Here is a 24,373-nt window from a genome sequence, read left to right on the forward strand (position 1 = left end):
ATTACCAAAAACCTATATAAATTCTTAAAGCTTGTTTTACATAATTTGTTTTTAATCAGGACTCTAGTGAAATATGATCATCACAGATGATATTTTAGCACTGACAAAAGGCATAGTAGAGTATATTTAGATCAAGTATTGGAAATCAGGAATAAGGGCACATCCCTTCCTTGGAGACGCTTCACTCTGCTGCAGGAGGCATCATAGCTTTGCTCTTTTGGATAAGAAGTTCATGACCGCGTTCATGGCTTCATCGGACAGCACTGTTCCCTGGAGGACACTGTTTTCTTCAACATTAACAGAATGTAGCTTTTCTTTCTCCCTATTTCTGATGACCTGTTTTGAAATTCTCAAGACCTGTCAAAACAAAACCAACAATAAGGTTAAGAGGTATTCTGACAGGAGTGGATTGTTTTATAATTCTGATTCTCGTTTCTCTATTGTTCATTTAACCTTGTTACACCTTAAGATGTATGTGTGATATAAGACAGTAGTTCTCAAACTTTAATGTGCATACAAATAATCCCAGCACATGTGGGAAGAGCTTGTGATCACACATTTCTAAAAGCTCCACATAGATACTAAAGCTTCTGGTTCCAGGACCATATTTTGAGCAGCGAGAATATAAAAGCAATCAGTCACTAGCTTCACATACAAAACCTCAAGTGCCACATGGTAGGAATCTCCTAAAAGTCAACCTCGCTGGTTCTCACTGGCTTCAAGAATAAAAGCGCTCAGCAAACACTGCCTACCACCCCCCTCAAAGTCATCCCCAGGAAGAACTGTCCTTCTGTCTTCATGTCACAGAAATGAAATGACTATTTGATAAGTTTTGTAAAAATCAGTATTTCTAATATTATTATGGTTATTTTTAATCTCAAATTTAGATGTACTTAAAGTCAACCAAGATATGTCTTGGTTTTCTAATTGCTTATGCTCTTAAGGCAAATAAGTTATTTCCATGCCTCCTACAAGTAAAGAAAATGAATCCTAACATTTGAGGGGAGCTTTGCATATGCTTTCAGTCTGGTCCAAACTTCTTTCTGAAAAGTACGATCAGGAAAAACTTCAGTAACAAGTCCTTGAGCACATGCTTCTTCTGCTGTTAACTTCTTTCCAAAAATAAGCATCTCTGTTGCCTGAAATGAAAAGCACGATTAGGACATTACCTTAATTAAACAAGGCTCAGTTAAATTCAGACTTAACTGAATTTCAGTGGACATAGGGAAATTTACTTATGGCTTTTGAGTATTTCTCATGAAGGGAGAAATTAATGACTTCAATAGGCAATGGTGTGTGCTGAGACCATCTTAGGCTCCTAGCAGGTTTGGAGGCTTGTTGCCTCTGTGGGTGTCTGCGTTGGAGAGGCAAGAGTAGGGAGCCTGGGGCAGAAATGACCTGAAGCAGATGCTGATTCTATAGCCCCTGGCAGCTGTGATTTTCCATCTTATACACTATAAACAATTATAAAAGAAGAAACAAAAATCATCATCATAAGGAATGCCACTCCACTTTTAGAAACACTAGCCTTCAAAATCCCCTAGGCATTCTACCCAGTGGTCCAGCGCTGACAGTTTTCTTTACCTGCACGGGTACTCAGGTTAGTTCTACTTGACCAAAGGAAAGGGAAAAAGACTAACGTTCAGTTTCTAACAAAACCGAGGTCATTAGGTGGATATCCTTCTCTACATTTGCAATTTCTCGTCCAGAAAAGTAAAGACTATTTCAGAGCCAAATGCTCTAAGCCTTAGAGTTGGTTCTGCCCAAACTTTCAAAGTTAAATCTGTATAACAATTCAGGGTAGGTGACAGAATAGATATTTAAAATATATATATTTTCAACAAAAACCTAATAGCAATGAAAATAGGCTCAATTCCCACTCTCCCCTTTCAGATCTCAAAGAGCATCTGCTGAGCCTTCCCCCAGCCCCTGGCTCTCCAGTCTTGTCATGATCCCCTTGGAGTCATGCACACACAGCCTGGGCAACTAGGTTTCCATGAACACAGTGACAGATCCGAACTGCCACTTAACCACTCCGGGAGCCTTAATACGGCAGTCAGACAGGCTGGTGGAAAGGCTGTAGTGACTGGGAGTGGCTTCAGAAGTGGTAGACGTCCATGAGGCCTCACATCTACTGGTACTTCACATGACTCTGGAAGTCAAGATGTCCTCATATCACTTTCAAATGGATGCTGCTCATCCATAAGGAAATTAAGTGGACGAATGAGCTCAGCAGACCCATGGAGGCTGGCACAGCCCTGGTCCTTCAACTGACTAACGCCACACAGCTGTAGCGGATGAGGCCCATGCTGCTCACAACGCAGCTGCCCTGGGCACAGCTGCAAGAGCAGCATCCCAGTTTCGGGAGTTGCAGAGAGTTTTTAATTCTCCCTCATACTAGACATTTCCCATAGCCCAGCTCCTCTATACTTCAAACGAAGCCTAGAGTTAGGGAGCAAATAATTCACTTCTCTCTCTTTTGTCTACATTATTGAAGGAAAGAAAACTAGTAGGGATTACTTTTGGAACAGAGATGACTTATGAAAATTTATTCTTAAGGCTTCCAAAGGTTACCTTGGTTGGGCCCATTATCTTCGGAAAAGTGTAAGAGGAGCATCCTTCTGGATGTAAGCCTAAGCGACTAAAAGGAGTATGAAATGTTGCCTATTTGGAGAAAAGAAAGGAGAGAAAAGAAAATCATCTCTTCATATGTGATTTTTAAAAATCACTATTTGTCTATATCTTCACAATACTTAATTGAACAATACTTTTTAAGAATCATGATTATTGTGGTATTATTATATATACACAAAATTCACTGTCTTAAAGTATGCAGTTTGATGAGTTTTAACATATGTATTCAGTTATGCAATCACCACCATAATCAAGATGGAGACTATTTCCATCACCCCAAAAAGTTCCCTTGTGTCCCTCTGCAGTCAGTCCCGTCCTCTCACCCCCAAGCAACCACTGATGTGTTTTCTGTCCCTATGGTTTTGCCTTTTCTAGAATGTCATATAAATGGAATCACACCTTCTGTAGTCTTTTGTCCTTTTGTAGGCTTCTCTCCTTAGTGTAAGGCTTCTGAGGCCCCAGGCTGCTGCATGCATTAGTAGTTTGTTCCTGGTTATTTCTGAGTAGTATTTCATTGTATGGATGTGTCACAATTTGTTCATGCACTCACCAGTTGATGTCATTGGTATTATTTCCAGTATTTTGGCTATCACAAGTAGGGTTGTTATGATAATTTGCGTATATGTCTCTGCAAGAACCTATGTTTTCAATTCTCTTGGGTAAACACCTAGGGGTGGAAGTGCTCAGTTGTGTGTAAATGTAACATTTAACTTTATAAGAAACTGCCAAACTATATTCCAAAATGGGGTACCATTTAACATTCCCACCAGCAGTGTATGCATTCCAATTGCTCCACATCCTTGCTAAACCTTGTTATCATCAGTCTTTTTAATTTTAACTATTCTAGTAGGTGTGTAGTGGTGTCTCACTGTGGTTTGAATTTACGTTTCCCTATTGATTAATAGGGTTGAGCATCTTTTCATGTAGTTATTAGCCATTTGTATATCTTCTTTGGTGAAGCAACTGTTACAATACTTTATGCGCTATTTTTAAGTTACATTGGTTATACTTTTATTATGGAGTTGTAAGAGTTCTCTATATATTCTGGTTTCAGGTCATCTTCTTAATGGTGTCTTTCTCGTACGTGTTTAAGAGCCATTTATACATATTATCTGTGGGCTATTTATTCCTCTCCATTGCTCATTTTTATGTTAAGGTGTTGATCTTATCACTTTATAGATGTAGTTTAAAAACTATGTTAGAGAGATTAACTTTATTATATTAGTTGAAAAATTGTTTCCTCAATCTGTCATTTGTCTTGATTTTGCTCCAGAGGTTAATTGGCTTTAAATACTAGAATCTACCTCAATATTAGTTATTTAGAATATAAAGTCATTTTCAGCATTTAAGAAATATTTTTGTGTTCCTTGATGAATAAAAAGTCTTTATGAAAGGAAATTAATTTATAATTGACAATATGTAACTAATATGTATTCATTTCCGATAATCAGATATGGTGTTATTTTGCAATTAATATTGTTAAAAGATATAAATACATCATGTATGCAGCAAATAAATCAAAATAATAAAAATATAAAGTTATTAATGTCACCTATCTTCTTTTTTTCCCCCCAAAGAAAGCTTATTCAAGAAACCATACTAAGAAATCACAGCCTAAGGAACATAAGCAGGAAACTGGAAAAAAATGCCGACCTTACATATGGGGCCACAAGCAAGTACATACAAAGCCGACAATAAGCAGCATTTAACTTATTTATAAGCATTATTGTAAGTAGGCATTTAGCTTATTTCAGAAATAGAGCAGTAGATGCTCTGGCATCAGACTGCTTGGTGACTGCGAATTTCTTCACCCCTCTGTGCCACAGTGTCCTCATTGGTAAAATGGGGATGAGAGTGCTATCTCATAGGGCTGTCGTGTGCATTAAGTGAATATTCATACTGTGCATCAGTGGAGTGCCTGGGACACAGTGAGCGCTCAAATATTCATGATGCTTGTGATTTCCACCTTTTTATTAACTCACAGAGGAAATGTACCATTTGTTGACAGAGAAGCTAACAGGCATTAACTATCGTCCACAATAAAGAATAGTGCGGTTATATGGGTTAAATGTTAACCTACCTTTAATACGGTATTTATTCATGAAGCCAATAATGGTAAATCCTATAAATGAATTCCTCTTCACATGTTCCTTCTTCTGCATCTTTCTCTGATTTTACATTGAACTTTGGTTTAATTCAGTTGGGTGAACTCCTATCAGTGGTCCCTATTTGTCAACTATTTTCTTTGGGCCAATCTTTTAGCATTTAAACTATATATATATATATATATTTTTTTCTCTCTGGTTTCAATTTTAACTCCAAATTGTAACATAAGATAGAAGTCCTAGAAATCTTTAAAAGGATGATGTATATGACAGGCATTTTGAATTCAGTGGGAGAACCAGGGCAAGGTTCAAATAAGATAATATTTACTCTCCAAGTACCGAAGAATGAGACCCCCAAGTTCAGTTTGGGAACTCCTACTCCTGTTCACACCAGGTCGCTTAATCTGTCAGCTAACACACAGACTGTGACCAAAGACTACTGATTTCTCCCTTTGAGCAGAAATGTCCACCTATCAAGGTTAGTTGGCCTGACACCTAGAATCTCATTTGCTATTTTTATGGGAAAATTATTAATAAGAAATTCGATCTGACAACATTGCCAATCTGATCAAACGGAATCCAGAACTCTAATTTCTGGTCCTGTCTATCATTGGGGAAAATATCTCTAAACAAAATTAGGAATCTCTTCAGCAGTAAAAACTAAATGTTTCCCACAAGGCTGAAGATCAGCCAGTTTTATCACCACATAAGCAAGAGTCGCTCTAAGAATCTGATAAGCCTACAGGCGGGATGAGTTCGACAGCAGAAGTTCTGGGCTGAAAGTTCTAAGATGAATGTTCGTCACCCCTTTGTTTATAATGACAAAAACGGGAAACAGCCTAGGCTGCCTGCAGTTGGGCCTGGTGAAGTTAGGTAGGTTAAATAACCCAAATGCTAGCACTGGTTAGCTCTGAGTGTAGGAGAAGGAGTGATTTTTAACTTAATTTTTCTCTTTGTACTTTGTCATATTTTTCAAAATTTTATTTTCTACTATGACATATATTACTACTGAGTAAGAAGAGAAATTAAAATCTATTAATTCAGTGGTGAACACAAGGCTGAATTGTTTTTTGGGCAAGTAACTTCTCTGAGCTTCAGGTTTCTTACCGGAAAAGAGGCAGTGAGAGTAGATTATGCTCGAAAGTCCCTTCTCATTCTAAAATTCTAAATTCCAGAATTCATTTACTTGGAAAAAAGTATCAAATAGTCCACTTGCATAACCTGCAAAGTTATTTCTTTCTCCTTGATAACAGGCTTTCAAGGTCCTTCATATTTTAGAGTAATATGAAAATTGAATAACTATTGTGTAATTTGGTTAGAATCTAGAACCAAAGGAGTTGGGAACAATGTTCACTACACTATTGGTGTTTAGGAAAATGCAAGTTAATAATGAAGGAAAAAATAAAATGAGTCAAATTAGCTAAACTAATTCTTTGGGAAAAATTTAAATTTAGTCCATCCTACCATGAGCCATACCTAATCCATTTGCTACAGGCAACAGTAAAGGAGACGTCAAAGGATCTCATTTTCAATCGCATGACTTGATAAGTTTCTGGGAGCTCACTTACCCTGTCGGATGCATACACGATATCAAACAGCCCAAGAAGGGTGACGGCGATTCCCACAGCTGGACCATTCACCACTGCGATCAGAGGCTTAGGGAAATCTATAAAACAGCCTACGAATTCCCTACAGAAATGGAAATATAAAAGCAAGTTTAAATATTCCCAAGCAGCACTCCTGAAGTACAGGCAAGACAGTAAGAGTCTGAAACAAACTCTTCTGGGCGGGCGGGCCGTTTCCTCTACATCGAGCAGCCGTGCTCCCTGTCTCGCCACCTCCCTGGTCTCCCACGGAGGACGCATGCAGGACGCTCGCCGAACGGCACTTGATGGAAGCTCATAGAGTGAGTCCTGCAGTTCTGCCTTGGCTCAGATCTTGTATTCTAGGCAGTGAGGTCAGCGCTGTAAGCCAGCTGGACTTAGAGATCAGGATGGCTGACCGAGCACATGCTGCAGTGGTACAGCTCAGTGGGAAGCCGAGACTCAGCAGGGGTAAACGAGAGGGGAAGAGAGAGGCCTTCAGGACCTGGGCGTGGTCTGAGACTACTTCGTCTCCCTCCCCGGCAGCCGCGGAAGTCATGCCCTCCTCTGGCTGGACGGGAACGTGCTCAATTCCTCTGCCTCAATACCAGCGAATTTCACTTATAACTGTAGTTTGCTTTTACGCTTTCCAATCAAATCTTATGGAAAGCAGCAGGATGAACAGGTAACAGAAGTTAAAGGGATAGAATGAATGCCCCCGTATTGATAAGAGGCAGTTTGGAGAAATATGCTTGTTCAAAGTCACAATTAATTACACTGACCCAAACAAATATTTATTTTACTTTTGCTCAACTAAATATCACTTTGATGAATAAGGATGAGCCCTCCGAGATCAGACAAATGTCACTCTTACCTCACTAAAATGAGACTATTTTTAGCTTTCTCCTGTATTTCGCCAGGGGAAGTATTAGTGAAGTTGGTCAGGTCATTCCCACTGGAGTAATAGTCACCATTTCCTGTAAATAAAATCAACATCGACCCATCCTATAATTACCGAGTACCCACTATGTGCCAGGCTCTATGCGCGTCCTGGAAACGCACGGGTGAACCAGCTATGGCTCTTGCCCGAACTTATGGTTTAAAACACACGAGGAAATGTAGGCAGCACAACTATGACAGAAAGGAGACGTGCAGGTGCTGATGTGCGAGTGCTAACGGCGTTTGCTCTAATCAGCGAGTTCAGGGAGGCACTTTCCTCAGGAAGGGACAACGGAACTGAGGCCTGAAGGACAGGCAAGGTTAGCTAGAAAAAGAGGGTTGGGAAGAATATTCAGGCAAAGGGAACAGCACGTGCAAAGTTCTCTGGAGGGGGGGTAACCCTGGTGTGTATGACGAGCTGAGCAGCGCCACTGTGCCAGAGTAGAAAAGCCTGGGAGAGGAAGCTGCTGCAGGACGAGCACAGGCAGGACAGACCACGGGTTTGTCTGTTAGGAAGTTTTGCCTTTATTCTAAGACCCACTGAAAGTGTTTTGTTTTAAATTAAATTATAATTTACATACAATAAAATGACCAGTTTTAACACTTGGTTCAATGATTTTTCATAACTGTAAATATTCATGTGATCACAATCCAAAACAAGATAAAGAACATTTCCATCATCCCAGAAAGTTCCCGATCCCCTTTTCGCCACCCTCCACACCCCACAAGATCACTTTCTGACTTCAATCACCAGAGATTAATTTTGTCTATTTTAGAGCTTTATCTAAATGGAATCATGCAATAATGTACTCTTTTGTCTGTCTTCTTTTGCTGAACTATGTTTCAAAGATTCACCATGTTCTTATATGTATCATTTATTTATTCCTTTTTATTTCTGAGTAGCATTCCATCATATGAATGGTCAATAACTCATTTATTCATCCGTCTATTAATGGACATTTGGACTTGTCCTGTTCTGGCTGTGACTCAAGCCACCATGCCTGCTCTTGCACAAGCGGTTTTAGGAACGAATGTTCAACGCATCTTGAGTAACTGGTGTGTCGTGGAGCTGATGTATGTTGAACTCCATAACACGTTGCCAAACGTTTCTCCAGCGTGTTCTCATATCAGAATTGTATGAGAGTTCCAGTTGTTCACATCATCACCAATACTTGGCAGCCTCTGTTTTTGGATTTTAGCCATCTTAGTGGGTGAAGTATCTCACTGTGGTTTTAATTTGCATTTCTTTGAAGACCATGACGGTGAGCACTTTTTTGTGTTTATTGGCAATTCACATATCTTCTTTTATGAAGTGTCCCAGTCTTTTATCTAGTTTTTTTTTTTTTTTTTTTTAAAGATTTTATTTTTTCCTTTTTCTCCCCAAAGCCCCCCCGGTACATAGTTGTGTATTCTTCGTTGTGGGTCCTTCTAGTTGTGGCATGTGGGACGATGCCTCAGCGTGGTCTGATGAGCAGTGCCATGTCCGCGCCCAGGATTCGAACCGACAAAACACTGGGCCTCCTGCAGCGGAGCGCGCGAACTTAACCACTCGGCCACGGGGCCAGCCCCTCTTTTATCTAGTTTTTAAATGTGGGTGTTTATCTTATTAATTTGTAGGAGTTCTTTATATATTCTGGAATATTAGTCCGTAATCAGCCTTATGTAGGGCAAGTATTTTTTTCCCAGCCTGTGGCTTACATATTCATTTTCTTTTGGTAAAGCAGACATTTACAATTTTCATGAAGTCTAAGTTGTAAATTGTTTCTTTTATGGTTAATGTTTTTTGTGTCCTGTCCAAGAAATCCCTGCCTAATCCAAGGTCACAAAGACATGCTATGGTATCTTCTAGAAGCTGTATCTTTCTGGGTTTAATGCTTAGATAACTTTTGAGTTAATTTTTGTGTGGTATAAGATGGGACTGAAGTTCCCCTATGGATATTCAGTTGCCCTGGCACTACTTGTTGAAACATTTTTCAACAGATTTCTCTACTGAATTATTTTGGTGCCACTGAAGAGTTTTCAATGGGGGAGAAATAAAATTTTTTTTGAAAAAAAATTATGTTGGATGTAGTGAGGAGACTGGACCGGGCATGGGAGAAAGGAGATGTGGACAGATTTGATAAGGGCTTATTTAAGTTCAGAAAAGAGTCCACAGTGGCTTGGACCAGTGCAGAGGAGACAGGAAAAAAAGGACTGATTTCAGAGATATTGATGGAGTGAAATGGGATTAGACTGCACATGGGAGCTAAGAGAGGGACAAGTGTCTATAAGGAATGTTAGGATTCTGATCAACATACCAGCGGATGGGGAGTCACCCACTGTGATTTGGAACACTGAAGAAGGTCCAGAGAGAGAGATGTGGAGGTGACACCCATGAGGAGGTGCCAAGTGGGTACACCAGTCTGGAACTCCCTGAAGCATCCTGAAGATGCAAACGTGGGAATCACTGCCATGTGGACTTTTGCTGAGTGGCAGACATGGATGAGAGGGTCCGGGGAGAGCATAGGGTGAGAAGAGAGGAGTGCTTAGGACTACGCCTTCAGGAACTCTCCCATTCGATGGCCACAGAGAGGATGAATCTGCAAAGGGGATCAGAGCAGCCAGAGCCAGGAGGAAAACCAGGGGCAAGCTGTGCCCTGGAACCTAGAGATGTTTAAGAAGGAGGGAAAGTCAGGTGAGGCCTGAAAAATGCCTCTGGATTTAATGATATGAGGTCAGTGGGGGCCTGTGGAAAAGGGAGAAACCACACTGGAATGGCGTCCATGGCAAATTTCAAAGGAAAAATTCAAAGGACGTGTTTGTTTTGTAGTAGGCCTTTGGACAGTCATATTTAGGGTATTGAGAAACATGGAGGTATATTCTATTTCAGCAGTATTTTTACGTAACAGATTTGTTAATTTTTCCTATATTTTTACCAGGAGCAAACAGTGTCATAAATACTATTTTCAATAACTTTATGAGCTATGAAACTTTGTTTCTAAACAAATTCTTATGCAGGTCCTCAATATATATAAAACATATTAAGAGCTGAGCTGTCCTGTGAAAGACGGCTCAAAATAGAAGTGATGGGCAACAAAAACAGCCTGAGAGAGGGTGGGGAAAAAATGAAAGAAAACCATAACCATTAAAGAAATGATGCTGGGGCCAGCCCAGTGGTGTAGGGGTTAAGTTCACGCACTCTCCTTCCATGGTACGGGATTTGCGGGTTTGGATCTTGGGCGTGACCTACACGCCACTCATCAAGCCATGCTGTGGTGGCATCTCACATACAAAAAATAGAGGAAGATGAGCACAAATGTTAGCTCAGAGACAATCTTCTTCACCAAAATAAAAAAAAAAAAGAGATGATGCCATTATAAGCAGTAAAAAGAAAAGACATTGCTAAAAACACAATCAGTAACCTAGAGTACAGGATTGAGACAACTGAGCAAAATAAATGAGTTATTAAACTCTATTAGAAAATAGAGTTAAGAATTCAGAGAAAATAATGGATAATAGTCCCAGCAGACCAGACATTTCTTTTCCATAACTAGAATTTCTTTGAAAGAGAACAGATCAATTGAAACAAAAATATTGAGAGGTATTATCAAAGAATACTTAAAATAAGGCCTTAATAATCAGTTTAAAGAGGATATGCATTTCCTAGGGAAAAGTGATAATGTGAAAGTAGCCCTTGGTCTTCCAGGGAAAAAAATGATCTGATAAAGGTGCTGAAAACAAAAATAATGATAGTGAAACCGAAGACAGAGGAGTTCAAGTTTCCCTGGATTAGGGTGAAATTGTACTGGTATCCACAAGGTTCATGTGGGAAACAAAGTAATCAAGTTTCTGAGCTTGCCTTGCAGGAGAGCAGGAGGACCACTGAAGAGAGAGGGGCTTGCTGACAGCCCCTGCCTAACCAAGCATCGCAGAGGGGCACGGAGAAGCTAAAATGACCGAGCATAAATTTTAGATGTCACAGACTAAAAGTCCACTGTATGCAATACAAAGACACCCCCCACCCCTGGGAATTTGCACACGTGACCCATGAAGAAATCTGAAAGACAGTCAACGCCTGTGCAGAGGACTCTTAAAACTTTAGCCCTGAAGGCCACATGCTCCCCTCTCCCCTACCTAAAACTCCAAATAAAAACCCTTCCTTGTAGCTTTTCAGGGAGTTTGGGATTACAACGTTAGCTGCCCATTCTCCTTGCTCAGCACTTGGCAATAAAATCCCTACTTTCTTCCACTACACTCAGCGTCAGAGACTGGCTTGCTGCACGAAGGTGAGTGAACTCACCTCAGGTTCGGTAACAGTAGCCTCAAACTTCTCCTGCAACATCCGACACTAGAAGATAATGGAGCTCCACTTAACAGACTACACACTTGGAAGAGAGATGTGAGGGGTGTCAGAAATTCATGCTAACCTCCTCACCTTTCACAAGGGAAACCCACAGGCACTGTGCCAGGGAGTAATACAAGGTGGAGACGTCAGTGTGCACCATATGAAGCTATAAAAGTAATTCCTAAAAGCAGTAAAAAAACTTCCAAAGTATGAGAAATAAAACACACAGAAACAAAACAAGGAAAATACAGTCTATGATGTAAAAAATAATCAAAGGAAGCATTGTAAATAGAAAGCATGAAAGATGCCAAACTAAAACCTAGCCTATCCATCATATACATATAGCTAAGCAGGGAAACAGATCTTTACAAGAAAAACTCAGGCTGGAGCAAAGGGGGAAGATCCATATTTGTGCTGTATGAGACACAGCCAATAAAAAAATAATTTGATAAAGCAGGAAAAAAAAAAACCCCACAACTAGAAGGACCTGCAACTAAGATATACAACTGTGTACGGGGGGGTTTGGGGAGATAAAGCAGAGGAAAAAAATAATAATAATTCGAAAGGCATAAAGCTAAAAGGATGGGTAAAGCTTTTCCAGACAAGTGCAAAGAGTACTGAAGCAGGTGTTATGGTATTAATATTTGATAAGGGTGATTTCAAGGCAAGAGCGTTAAATGAGACCAAGACGGCTATTTTGTAACAAAGGATAAAATACACAGTAAAGACCTAACTACTCATAAATCTTCCAGTGCCAATAAGATCAACACGTGCTTTAAGGCAAAATTTTTTTTGACACTAAGGAGAAACTGACAGAAACACCATAGTAACAGATGCCTTTAATTTACTTTTTTTCAGTCCAAGACGGATTAATTAGAAAAAAACCCAGAATTTGACCAATTGAAATAACATAAATTAGAAAGGTAAGTGTAAGATATATTTTTAACTCTACACCTTAAAAATAAAGAATGAACTTACTTTTGAAGTGTTCCTGGATGATATAAAAAAAATTGGCCATTTTCCAATTCTTTATCCTCAAGGTAGGGATTTCAATATATAGCAATATACACAAAATTTTAATAGATTCTTAAAAAGTAAAATTAGTAAAACTGGTAACCTCTGATTATAATACAGTAAAGCTAGGAATTAATAACCGAAATGAAAAACCAAAGAAAAAACCTCTTTCTGGAAATTAAAGGAACTATTATTATTATTATATAATGCTTAGATCAAAGAGGAAATGGAAACCAAAAAGTGAAAAATATATGGAAAATAACTATAGTAAAAGCACTATTTATCAAAATTTAATCATTCACTTTTTCTCACCTGTAAGATAGGAGTAATACGGTCTAACTTCATGGGGTTGTTGTGTGAAAGTTTAGAAAAATTAACAATTATAAAAAGTTTTAAAAAGAATTAAAGTGCTTAGAACAGTGCTAGGCAAAGTATTTTACAAATGTCATCCACTAGTATCATTATTATTAAACTCAGCAGTTTTACTTCTAGGAATGGACCCTGCAGATATATTTGCGTGTCAGCTGAAAGGCGTACATCCAAGGATACTCACTGCAGCATCCTTTTAACAGCAAAAGAGAGTGAGTACAACCTACGTGCTCATCAACAGCGGGATGACGAACTCAATCGTGGAATCAAAAAAATGTAATACTTTGTAGTCCTGAAGAGAACAACTTAGATGGAAACAATTTTTCAGGACATGTTGTTAAGGAAGGAAGGTGGGTATAACATGTGTGTATTATATGCTTCCTTTTCTGTTTTAAAGAAAGTAGAGGGAGACAAGCACACATGTGGGCAGTTACACAGACAGCTTCTGGACGGCATCAGTGAAAACGGAATTTGTCTAGGGAGCAGGACTGGGGTTCCAAGGAGAGTGAGATTCAGTTCTGTTATGTACCTTTTCAGATTCTTTGGATTTTTTTAAATTCATGTGCCTATATTATACTTTTAGTTAAAAAATAGTTAATAAAAAAACATAAAACATTCTTCTCCTGTACAAATTAAATCAATGCCACTTCTCGGCCACTGTTTTTGTTATCTCATTCTCCTAAATTACCTAGGTGTATACAGGAGATCCCAGGGCATCTTCAATTCCTCCCTCCCTCATGCCCACGAATCAGCCATAGACTTCTCTCTCTCCTCCACTGTCTTTTTTTACTAAAAGCTATCTGATACCTCTCTATATTATTTATGCTACAAATTTAATGACTATTAAAAGAAAATAAAATCACCCCTGCTTCTGCCATGCCAACACTCAGTAACAGCTGCCATCTCTCAAGTGCCTGCCGTGTGCCAGGCCCCCAACCTGCACTATCTCATGGCATCACTCGGCCACTCAACAGGGTTAGTAAAACACTGTCTTCTCCACGCAGGAAGCAGAGGTCGTCTACAAGTAGTAAGGAGTGAAGCCAGGATTTATACGCAAGTTGATCTGAGTCCTGAGCCTAAGTCGTAACCGCTATACAGAGTGCCTCTTCTGATTCCAATGATTTTCATTTGCCAGGTTCTCATTAGTCGAGGTCCATGGGCACCCAGAATATTTGCCAGTTAAAATGACAGTACTGATATAATTTTTAATAATTTTTTATTATAGCTTAAACATTTCCTATATTGTCTGTCTTCACAATGATAATTTTTAATGCCTGTGAAATATATACTCTAGTGGATGTTCTCTAATTTTCTTTATTATTCTATTATGGCAACATATTTAGAATGTTTTAACATTTTTACAACTATATGAAATGCTGCAATAATTATCTTCATTGCATAAGACCTTTCCTTTTTCTTGCTTAATTTCTCTAAAATAAATTCCCATAAATGGGATTCCTGTGACAAAGGATGTGTACATTTTATATATTGCCAAAGGCCCTTTTCTTTAGCTATTTACACTTTTTATAGCCATTTACACTGCTGTCAGCAAGGTATCAGAAGCATTTATTCTACCATAACCTTGTCAAAACTGGGTATAATTAAAAATGTTACTAATTTAGATAAGAACAAGCTGGCATCTCATCATTTTGATTTGTATTTGTGATTATTAATGAGGTTGCATTTTCCTTGTTTGTTTAATACCGGGACTTTCTCATAGAAATTGTCTATTCGGTTTACTCACTGATTTATCTAGCAGGTCTTAATACTTTTGTTCCTAATTTGTGTCTGCTTTTTACAGGATAAAGATATCAATCCTGTTTCTATCATATTTTGTATATATTTAAGAATTAGAGTATCTCAGTACTGGAAAAGATCTTAGAACTTATTTACTCCATTTCTTATCTAGTAGGAAATCCCCCAAAATAGAAATTTAATTAAGAAATTCAACAAAATGTCTTACCTGTTAGAACAGTTATGGTTGAGTCATCCTGGCTTGCAGCTTTAAGTGCAAGTACGATTTCTTGATACATCTATGTAAAGAGGGAAGACGAGGAAAAGCAAACAACTCTGAAAATGGTAACCATCACCCAGTGGGTTCCCCAAATGAGCATCTGCAAGCCTGCTCTCTGCAAAGTGCCAAACATCTATGCTGGTTGTATTTATATAACCAAAAAGGTGGCCCTATGCACTGGAGAAGACTTCCAGTCCTTCAAGAATTATGTGGTGTGCATTATGTACCCAGTGCTACAGCAGATGCTGGAGGATATATATATTCACGTTTTCCAAGTGAACAAACTGGACAAGACCCTTGAGCTTTTGGAATTAAGAGAGGGGCTTAGCTCTAAAGTGGGTGGAAAGCACAAAGCAGCAGGCAGCTCGGAGGAGGTGCTGATGCTTCTCTAGGGCGGGTAGGATGGGAGGTGGCCAGAGAAAGCTTTCCATCAAGAAAGAAAGCAGCATTTCGGTTGGGACCTCAAGAAAGAGCACAAGTGTCACAGGCAGTCTGGGAAGTGTGAGTGTTAAAAGGCTGGGATTTCCAAGAGGGCAATGGGCCTCATATTGGAAATCAGCAACATCTCTAAAAATCTTGGACATGTAGCTGTTATAGCTTTTAATGCATTTAAAACAGGTACAGTTTCTACCTTAGATGCGACTCCAATATGGGAGAGAATGATGCAGAGGGCTGATATTTACAGACACAGAGACACTGAAAAAATAAATCAATGAACTCTACATAATATATAATATATCAATAAGATGAAATCGTTTCCACTGAGGGAGGGACAAAGGAAGTAATTCATTATTATTACTGTTATGATGACACAGCATGACAGGGTAATGGCAAGAGCCAGGGTTAGAAGACGGACAATCAGAATTTCGACTTAGGTTTTCCTGCTTCTTAGTTATGTGAATTTGAGCAAGTTACTACTTAGCCTATTTTACTGTTAAATAATAATAACGTAGGCTTTTTGTGGAATTAAATCTCTGCAGGGCAAGTGCTGATACACATTAGGCACTCTAAGGAGTGGTGACTATTTTTTTTTTACCATGATTACATAGAAATGAGTCGGGGAAAAGGAAATAAAGTTTTGAGAATTAAATGCTTCATTAATTGAATGGCACAGCTTCTATGGACTTCTTATCTAAGACTATTATAAGTTAGCATATTCCTTCTACTACAATGCAGATGATAAACCCAATGGAAGGGGTTAGAGACCCTTCGAATTTTACTCCTCGTTCAGCAGCAAGCATCCAATTAATTCCCTATAATTTTCAAGGGGAAAGGGCTGAAAGGGTTATTTTTTTAATTGTGATTTTTTAATTGAAGTATAATTGACATATAACATTATATTAGTTTCAGGCACTCAATGATTTGATATTTATATATATTGCAAAATGATCACGACAATAAGTCTAGTTAACATCCATCATGGTACATAGTTACAAAAATTTTTTCCTTGTGATGAGAACTTCTAAGATCTACTCTCTTAGCAACTTTCGAATATGCAGTACAGTATTATTAACTATTGCTACCATGCTGTATATTGCATCCCCACGACTTACTTATTTTATACCTGGAAGTTTGTACATTTTGATCCTCTTCACCCATTTTGCCCACCCCCCGCCCCCCTCACCTCTGGCAACCACCAATCTGTTCTCTGTATGTATGAGCTTGGTTTTGTTTTGTTTTAGATTCCACATAAAAGGGAGATCATAAGGTATTTGTCTTTCTCTGTGTGACTTATTTCACTTAGCACAAAGCCCTCAGGATCTATCCACATTGTCACAAAGGGCAAGATTTCCTTCTTTTTATGGCTGAGTAGTACTCCATTGTGTGTGTGCACCTATATACCACGTTTTTTTAATCCATCCATCGATGGACACTTAGGTTGCTGAAGTGGTTATTTTTATTTTCATCCCAGTTCAATGACAGATTGAACTAGCAGACTAGTTGCCTCTGCAAAACAGCTCATTTCAAGCAGAGCTGGGTCATGATCTATTTAAGATAAAGTCCTTATCCTTCCTCCCTCTACTCGTACAAAATAAAGCTCCACGCAAGCAGAGTAGTGCTCACTCTCAAGTCTAAGGGACATGAAGATACTTCCAGGGACAGTCAATACCAACCTTAGAGAACCTCTACCCAGATTCTCTTTTATCAATGTATGTTTCATTTGTGTTCATTTCTTTGTGCTTCCATCATTAGGAAAGTTGCAGTGCCTTTTGGGCATGTAGGACCCACCTGAAGCTCACAAATTCTAAATAATGAATACAAGTTTTGTATGAAGAAGTATCCACAATTACTGATCTTCCTGCACAAATCAAACGAGATATCAGAAAAATAGGAATGATGTGGAAACACTATAGCTTTTGAGTGAAAGAGAGAAAGAAAAGAAAAGCAGGACAAACCTCCAGGGTAGCTAATGTTACCTGAAGGTTGACTGCATTCTTTTTGCTGGGCCGGTTCAACATGATCTTTGTGATGCCGTCTTCAGAGGTCACCACCAGGGTTTCATATCTCAGTTGTTCCCTGTCTGCTCCAGGCTTCCCTTGGCTAGAGGACTCAGATGAAGAACACAAACTGGACACTAAATCCACATAATTCTGCCTGGCAGTTTCCTGAAGAGAAAATGACAAATCGCTTCAGCCAATGGTCAACGGACAAGTATCTTAAGAAACCTCCTATGCTAATAAATAGCACCTTGCAATGAAGAGAGAACAGAGGTTCTGATTCAGCAGAGGCACCTCAAGATCCCGAAGGCTCCAGTTATCATCACTTGATAACGAGAAGCACCCAACGTCCTTTACGAGTACAGCCAGTAAAACAAACTCAAAGTAACAAGTAAATTTACCTTGGGCAGGTTGCCAAGAGTATTCCATGCTTCCCATTTGGCCTTCCTGATCAAGTCATAGATGCCTGGTTTGGGCATGTTACAAGGTCCTTCAGTGGCCTGTGAAAAGGAGAGGGGCAATTACTGGTCAATGCGAACTGGAGCCTTACCCATCTAAGATCCATAAGACGCGCAGGGGAAGCATGAACGCACCTTCCCCTCCCAAACACTGTCACAAGGCACGGAACTTGGTCTGAGCTTTCCCCTTGCCCTCTCTTTCATGCTGCTGCTAAATATGCACAAACAACAGGAGAAAGACTGGAGAGACAAAATATGCTATCAGCTGTCGATCCCTAAAATAAGTTATAACTGCCTGCATATGACAATAATGCAAGATACGGGTTTTGGGAAAGCACTTTTTAAAAAATTCTAATAGCTCATTAGTTTTATATTGATGATCACATTTTTCACACACAATCAAAATATTCAAGCCAACAATCATCACAGGTAACTAGGCAACAAACATTTGGGACCCAAAGCATATTCTGAAAGCCACTCAGAGCTGCAAACACCCACCACTACTTCAATGGCCGATTTCTGGTAACTGAGCACAGAGCTGTGGCTGGGGAGCAGGGCGGGGCTGTCAGGGCCGCTGGCCCTTAGGGGACTTGACTGAGGGACCCGCAAATAGAAAGCAAAGTGCAACTAAAGTTTACTTGTTTGAGGGTAGGTGGAGTGAGTGTTTTGAGATGAATAAAATATCCCACTCAGTTACTGTTTAGAAATGGCAATTTAAAACTCCACTTAATAACCACACTGCAAATTTTTTAATTTTGTAATATAATTAGCCACCTCTGAAAAACAAAGGCAGTAAAGGAAGCTGAGACTTTCCAAAGACAAAGAGACAAGAGTCACCTGCAGGAGCTAGCCCCTGAGAAAACAGAGGCAGCACAAGCCACGAGACTGCGCCCACGTCTGATGCCACATGGCAGGCCAAGGGCTTTTGAGACCACCCTCGGGTTCATCATCTGCTCGAGTGACTCACAGAAAGCTGTTTTACTCACAATTATGGTTTGTTATGGGGAAAAGATACAGATTAACATCAGCAAAGGAGGAGATGCATACCGGAGTCCGAGGAAGTAAGCCCCTCCACACTCTGAGTCAGGACAGAGGATGTCTCAGGATGAAGGTGTGGCAACGCACACGGAGTACTGCCCCCCAGGGAAGCCCATGCAAGCCTCAGCATTCAGAGTTTTCACTGGAGCTTCATCACTCAGGCATGCCTGACTGGGTAACCCCAAGCCCCACCCTAAACCACACTGTTGCCCCCTGGTGCGGGCAGGCCCACCCTAAATCACACTGTTGCCCCCTGGTGCGGGCAGGCCCACCCTAAATCACACTGTTGCCCCCTGGTGCGGGCAGGCCCACCCTAAATCACACTGTTGCCCCCTGGTGCCGGCAGGCCCACCCTAAATCACACTGTTAGACGGTCCAGGCAAACACACACACTCCCACCAGGCGCGGTGTCTCAAGGGCTCAGAGAGCACTTCCCAGAAGCCAAAGGGCAAAGGCCAGACCTCTTCTTGGGCAAAGTTAAATTCTTTACACACCCTTATAAAAGTAAAAGAGGTTCATACCAATAGGCAGAGAAAAACAGGTAAATACACAGGAGCCGAGAGGGGCTGACTTCCCAGGGTAGTCTTTAGACATTACAACTTAAAAACTTAAGTTTTAGAACTTTGTTATAAAATTCTACAAAAGTAGAATATGATAATGAATTCCCAATACTCATCACCAACTTCTACTATCATTTTTTGTCATACTTGCTTCATCCATTCTTCTTTCTTTTTTTGCTTAATTATTTTAGTCATCCCCAACACCACACTATTGCACCCCTGCATACTTAGTATGCCTTCCTAAAATGTCAACATTTTCTTATATAACCATGATGCCCTTTACAGTAATTCCTAGGTATTATCTAACACTCAGTCCATCTTCAAATTTCCCCAATTGTCTCAAAATACCTTTTTCAGTTGATTTATTCCAATCAGCAACCAAATAAGGTCTACACATTTGGTTGTTTCAAAAATCTTTTAAGTCTGTTTTACTCTGGAATGATCCTGAGGGGTTACTTTTTGCCTTAATAGTATTTCAAAGTCTAATATACAAAACTCTCATGTATACACTCTTTAGAGGAAAGGGAACAATACAAACCCTAAAAATATTAAAGCTGCATTTTAGTAAAACACGGAGCAAAGCTATGTGAGGAGTCATCAGCCTCAAATGTCTCTAAATTATATCAGACCTTAGACATTTACCTGCTTATATAGCGCATACAGTTTCAGCTTCACTTCATTTCCTGGATCCTTCTTCAAGAGTTTCATCTGATTCACTGCATTTTCCAAGTCCTTCTGACTGGCTCTCATTGCTGTTCCACCCACGTGCAGCTTAAGTGCTGGGAAACGAGCGTCCTGCACAGGACTGGAAACGGAGACTGGTTTCTAATTGTTCCCAGCCCCTACCTTCAAAATGCTATGTTGCTCTATAAATATTTTCCCTATACTTACCCCAGCAAGCTGGCTGCCGATGGTTAGTGGTTTCCCGAATGATCCCTAGATAAGAAACCAATACGTAACCTAACTGTAGTAATTTTTAAATAAAGAAAAAGAAAGCTGCAACCCAGCACGGTTGGGTTGTAACTCGAATTACATATAGATAAAAGCAGCCAGTACTGGAATGTCCACATAAATTTTGGCTCACTCAAAAAGTAGATGAAGTGTGTGCAACAGAGACGTGAGCAGGAGACTGAGAGCACAGGGTAAACAGCACAGAAAGAAGCTAGTCATGATCCAAAGTCCAGAAACAGCTTCTGCGTTCACTAATTAACAAAGTATAAACTATTATCAGGTCAATGTTTTTCTCTCTGCTCAGAAAGACATGTGTCCCAACATATACACAGGTGGAAGGAGGGGAGATGGGTGAAGATATTAGAAGTGTTCAAAAGGACAGATGAGTAGTTGCTGGCATTCCACACAAGGACCTTAGCAAGGTGGGGGACCTACCTGGGGGAAATCGACCTGCTGTGGATGCTAGGCTGTGATGCCAGCTGAGCAGACATACCCAATCCTCACCCCACAATGTTTAACCAGCCAGGAAGAGAGCAGAAACAGCAAGCACGCCCAGGTAAGTCAGTTTTTAAGCACACACAGTAAGCAGAAGGGAGGGGAAAACTTCAAATCATAGTGCTGAGCTCACAAGCAAAACCTGAATTTTCACAGTGATGTCTCAATAATAAAGCTAATGGCATTGTGGGGCCCAGGGCAGGCCACCCCAAAACATCCCACAACGACATATTGATTATTTGGAATTAAAGTTACTTGAGAAGCAAAAAGGGCATTCTGACCCTCTTGTCTCTGTTCCACCTGAAAGCAGGAAATGAATCTCCCACCAAGAGGGGTTCTCCCTGCCTCAACACAGAGCTGGGGACTCAGGGCAGAGAGGCTGTGTGAACAAACCTTGCTCGCTCACCCTCTCAGACCTAAACTCTGTCTAAATTCCTCACTAATTACCTACCCTACACCTAAGTTGGTCTTGACAATTCCTCACAACATTATTTCTTTGTGTAAAAAGATACACAGACCGTCTGCTTCGTTCACTCTCTGAGTATCGTTTTCATGATTCTCTTGTGGGCATATAATTAAATTGGGTTTTTTCCCGTTAATTGGGTTTTGTGTATTAGTCCAGCCAGAAGAACACAAGAAGAGTGGAAGGGGATTTCCCCCACCCCAACAGCATCAAAGATGATTAAAATGACACAGGTAGAGGTCAGCCTAACAAATGTATCACCTTTTCTGCAATTATGTAACTTTCAAAGAGTACAATGGACTCTAGGTTCAAACCTTGAAATATTAGTGTGTAATTCAATAAAATCAGCTTTCAATAAGCTTAATATTAGGTAATTGAATTAGGTTTTTTTCCCCCCAAAAGGGAAAAACTCTGCATCCTACATGAATTTGGCACCTGGCAAGTTCCAAGTAGAAAACCGAAAGGAAAATTAACATCCACTGAAAGCCTAAATGCAAATGTGCAAGTTCTCACAAAATGTGGTGCAAACTTATTTATTTCAAAATAAAGTGAGTTAAATACAAAACACAACCATTTAACATATAAAATAGGGAACATTGCTCGTAAGTCCACCACCTCAAGGCAACTGATGTGGATTAAGGCTGCCCCAGCTACAGAAGCCCAAGGTGACCTGGCCTACATGCCAAACTATATGACCCAGTGGACTTTTTTTAATGGTATGAATTAGGACTGCCCCAGGGAGAGAAGCCCAGGGCATCCTCACCTACATGCCGATCTATATGGCCAGATTTGTATCTAAAGTTGTATGACCGCACAATAACCAGACCCCATCTGTACTGAAATCATTTAATGACTTTTCACATCATCTTTTCTTTTTTCCAGTAAAAATAAGTCACGTACCCATGCCTTATAAAATTAGCCATAACCCTCAACTCAGGGCAGCAGCAGGAGCTCTGACTGCCCATGGGTCCTGTCCCCATGCAGCAGCAGGAGCTCTGACTGCCCATGGGTCCTGTCCCCATGCAGCAGCAGCAGCTCTGACTGCCCATGGGTCCTGTCCCCATGCAGCAGCAGAAGCTCTGACTGCCCGTGGGTCCTGTCCCCATGCAGCAGCAGCAGGAGCTCTGACTGCCCGTGGGTCCTGTCCCCATGCAGCAGCAGCAGGAGCTCTGACTGCCCGTGGGTCCTGTCCCCATGCTATTCCACACTATTCTCTAAATAAAAAGAGCACTACTGCCAGATCTAGAGAGTCCAAGAAACCTTTCTTTCAACTCCTTGGCTCACCGACCCCGCATCAGCAGCCACCAAGTTCCAGGGCTTTCTTGTTCCCTATGCATAGATTCGATTTTGGTTTCTGATGAGGATTTTTAGGCTGCTTAATTTTAAAACGGTTTTTGATGAGGATTTTTAGGCTGGTTACTTTTTAAACTACAGATAAGAAGCAGGCTCCGAGGAGTGGAATTTGCTTGCCCTTTGATCAGAGACAGTTGCATTTGTGAAGGAAATCTCCATGCCTCCCTCTCTGCGCCAGGAGGAAGGGGGGATGGCCTTATCTCTGGAAACTCTTAATGGGGAAGGCAAGAACTTAAGTTGTTTACTGTCTGGCAACCTCATGTAACTGACCCCCACCCCAAAATCCTCCTTTGTCTTTAGTTGAAGATAATATTTGAGCGGTGACTTCTGCCATTTACTCAATCCGGTTTGATTCTTATCTAAAAGTTGTGGGACCGCCCAATGGCTGGACCCTACCGGCACTGGTACCATTTTAACTTTTTTTTCTTTGTCTCGTAAAGAGATGACTCGCATACCTATGCCTTAAATCTAGCCCTAACCCTCAACTCGGGGCAGCAGCAGGAGCTCTGACTGCCCGTGGGTCTTGTCCCCACGCACCAGCTCTGCCTGCCCATGGGTCCTGTCCCCATGCCAGCGGGGGCAGCAGAAGCAGCAGCAGAAGCTCTGACTGCCCATGGGTCCTGTCCCCATGCTATTCTATACTATTCTCTAAATAAAAGAGCACTACTGCCAGATCTTGAGAGTCTAAGAAATCTTTCTTTCGACTCCTCGGCTCACCGACCCCGCATCAGTTTCTACGTAGTTTCTGTATCCTGCCATTTAACATTACAGCAGAAGTATTCTCCAAAAAGCAAATCGTTTAACCCAACACTGACAATGACTTGCATTTTCACAGCGTTCAGCAAATAACCAAAGCGTGCCTGGATTCCACCTGCTTTCAGCAAACCGCGTTCCCGCCCAGCAGCAGGCTCGGCGGGCTGCGTGCAGGGCGGCCGAGGGGACGCACACCCGGCGGGCGGGAGGCGGCTCAGACCTCCCGACGCGTCCTTCCCGCCCCTTCCGGGCCCCACCGTGGAGCGGGGTGCGCCTCGAGGACGGTCGATGTCACGCTCTCCCTGGAAACCGTTAACAGCCTAACCCTGTTGCTACCGAGACAGGACAACAGAGAAGGCGACGACTCCCGCAAGGACGGCAGCGTCCCACGGGCGACCTCGGGCCCCGGGCTCGGCGCTTACCTCCTGACAGCGCTCGCAGCCCAGCGCCGCGCCAGCCTCACGGCCGCCCCAGCCATACTGCCCCGGCGCGGACGCGGGCGGACTGGGCACGGGCCCGGGGGATGGCGGGGCCTGGGGACCGGGCAGGCGGGGCGTTGGGAGGAGCGACGCCGGGCACCGGAAACCTCGGACTCCGCGGCGCCGCGCCGCCCCTCGGGAGCGGCCGTGGGAGGCGCTGCTGCCCCCAGGCCGGCGGCCGGCGCTGCGTCGGAGGCGGGAGGGGGGACCCGAGGCGGGGTGCGCGGGGGAAACACGGTATTCGCCCCGGAAGACGCAAGGTCTGCAGACCCGGCGGCGCGCCTGGGCATCGGAAGTGTCTCTCGAATGTCTTCAGCGCATGCTTTCATGGCAGTAACCGTCTGTGGCTGTCTCTGAGTTCTGTCGAAGCATTTAACAAACTGTTCTTTGGAAAAGAGTTCTT

The 24,373-nt window shown here is 41.4% G+C and overlaps 2 protein-coding genes across 9 annotated transcripts in view; one reads left to right on the forward strand and one right to left on the reverse strand.

The window, feature by feature from the left end:
* LOC100630279 (testis expressed protein 56) overlaps nt 1-18,240 on the forward strand; it is a 35,724-nt gene extending 17,484 nt beyond the window's left edge. Inside the window, exons 4-7 of one of the 4 annotated variants that reach the window (XM_023624390.2) lie at nt 4,212-4,362; nt 12,444-12,508; nt 13,092-13,318; nt 17,176-18,240. In XM_023624390.2, coding sequence (XP_023480158.2) covers nt 4,212-4,343 — 132 coding nt within the window. In that variant the 3' untranslated portion in view covers nt 4,344-4,362; nt 12,444-12,508; nt 13,092-13,318; nt 17,176-18,240. Of the gene's footprint in view, nt 1-4,211; nt 4,363-12,443; nt 12,509-13,091; nt 13,586-17,175 lie in introns of those variants that run through there. The other 3 variants (XM_023624392.2, XM_070244859.1, XM_070244860.1) reach the window with 3 other exon arrangements.
* Nucleotides 32-24,299, reverse strand: ECI2 (enoyl-CoA delta isomerase 2). Of its 5 annotated transcripts, none has more exons than XM_070244855.1 (11): nt 23,914-24,191; nt 20,368-20,412; nt 20,119-20,281; nt 17,822-17,920; nt 17,400-17,588; nt 14,932-15,001; nt 7,197-7,299; nt 6,308-6,428; nt 2,575-2,664; nt 996-1,139; nt 32-357 (listed from the first exon to the last, which is right to left on the reverse strand). In XM_070244855.1, the coding sequence occupies exons 3-11, from the start codon at nt 20,224-20,226 to the stop codon at nt 202-204; spliced, it is 1,080 nt and encodes a 359-aa protein (XP_070100956.1). In that variant the 5' UTR covers nt 20,227-20,281; nt 20,368-20,412; nt 23,914-24,191; the 3' UTR covers nt 32-201. The 5 variants fall into 5 exon arrangements, with proteins under 5 accessions (XP_070100956.1, XP_070100958.1, XP_070100957.1 ...); XM_070244857.1 differs by lacking the exon at nt 23,914-24,191 and adding an exon at nt 23,599-23,904; XM_070244856.1 differs by lacking the exon at nt 23,914-24,191 and adding an exon at nt 23,564-23,795.
* Nucleotides 24,300-24,373: the final 74 nt, after the last annotated feature.

The sequence above is a fragment of the Equus caballus genome, chromosome 20, assembly GCF_041296265.1.
Source record: "Equus caballus isolate H_3958 breed thoroughbred chromosome 20, TB-T2T, whole genome shotgun sequence".
NCBI classification, from domain to species: Eukaryota; Metazoa; Chordata; class Mammalia; order Perissodactyla; family Equidae; genus Equus; species Equus caballus.

What these genes read in the sequence shown, in the direction of transcription:
- ECI2 (XM_005603544.4), bottom strand. Translation starts at nt 24,299, where the DNA reads ATGAAAGCATGCGCTGAAGACATTCGAGAGACACTTCCGATGCCCAGG. An exon ending in AGAATGCAGTCAACCTTCAG is followed by an intron (nt 15,002 to 17,399) that starts GTAACATTAGCT and finishes CTCTTTACATAG; the next exon opens with ATGTATCAAGAAATCGTACT. An exon ending in AACCATAACTGTTCTAACAG is followed by an intron (nt 7,300 to 14,931) that starts GTAAGACATTTT and finishes TTTTATTTACAG; the next exon opens with GAAATGGTGACTATTACTCC.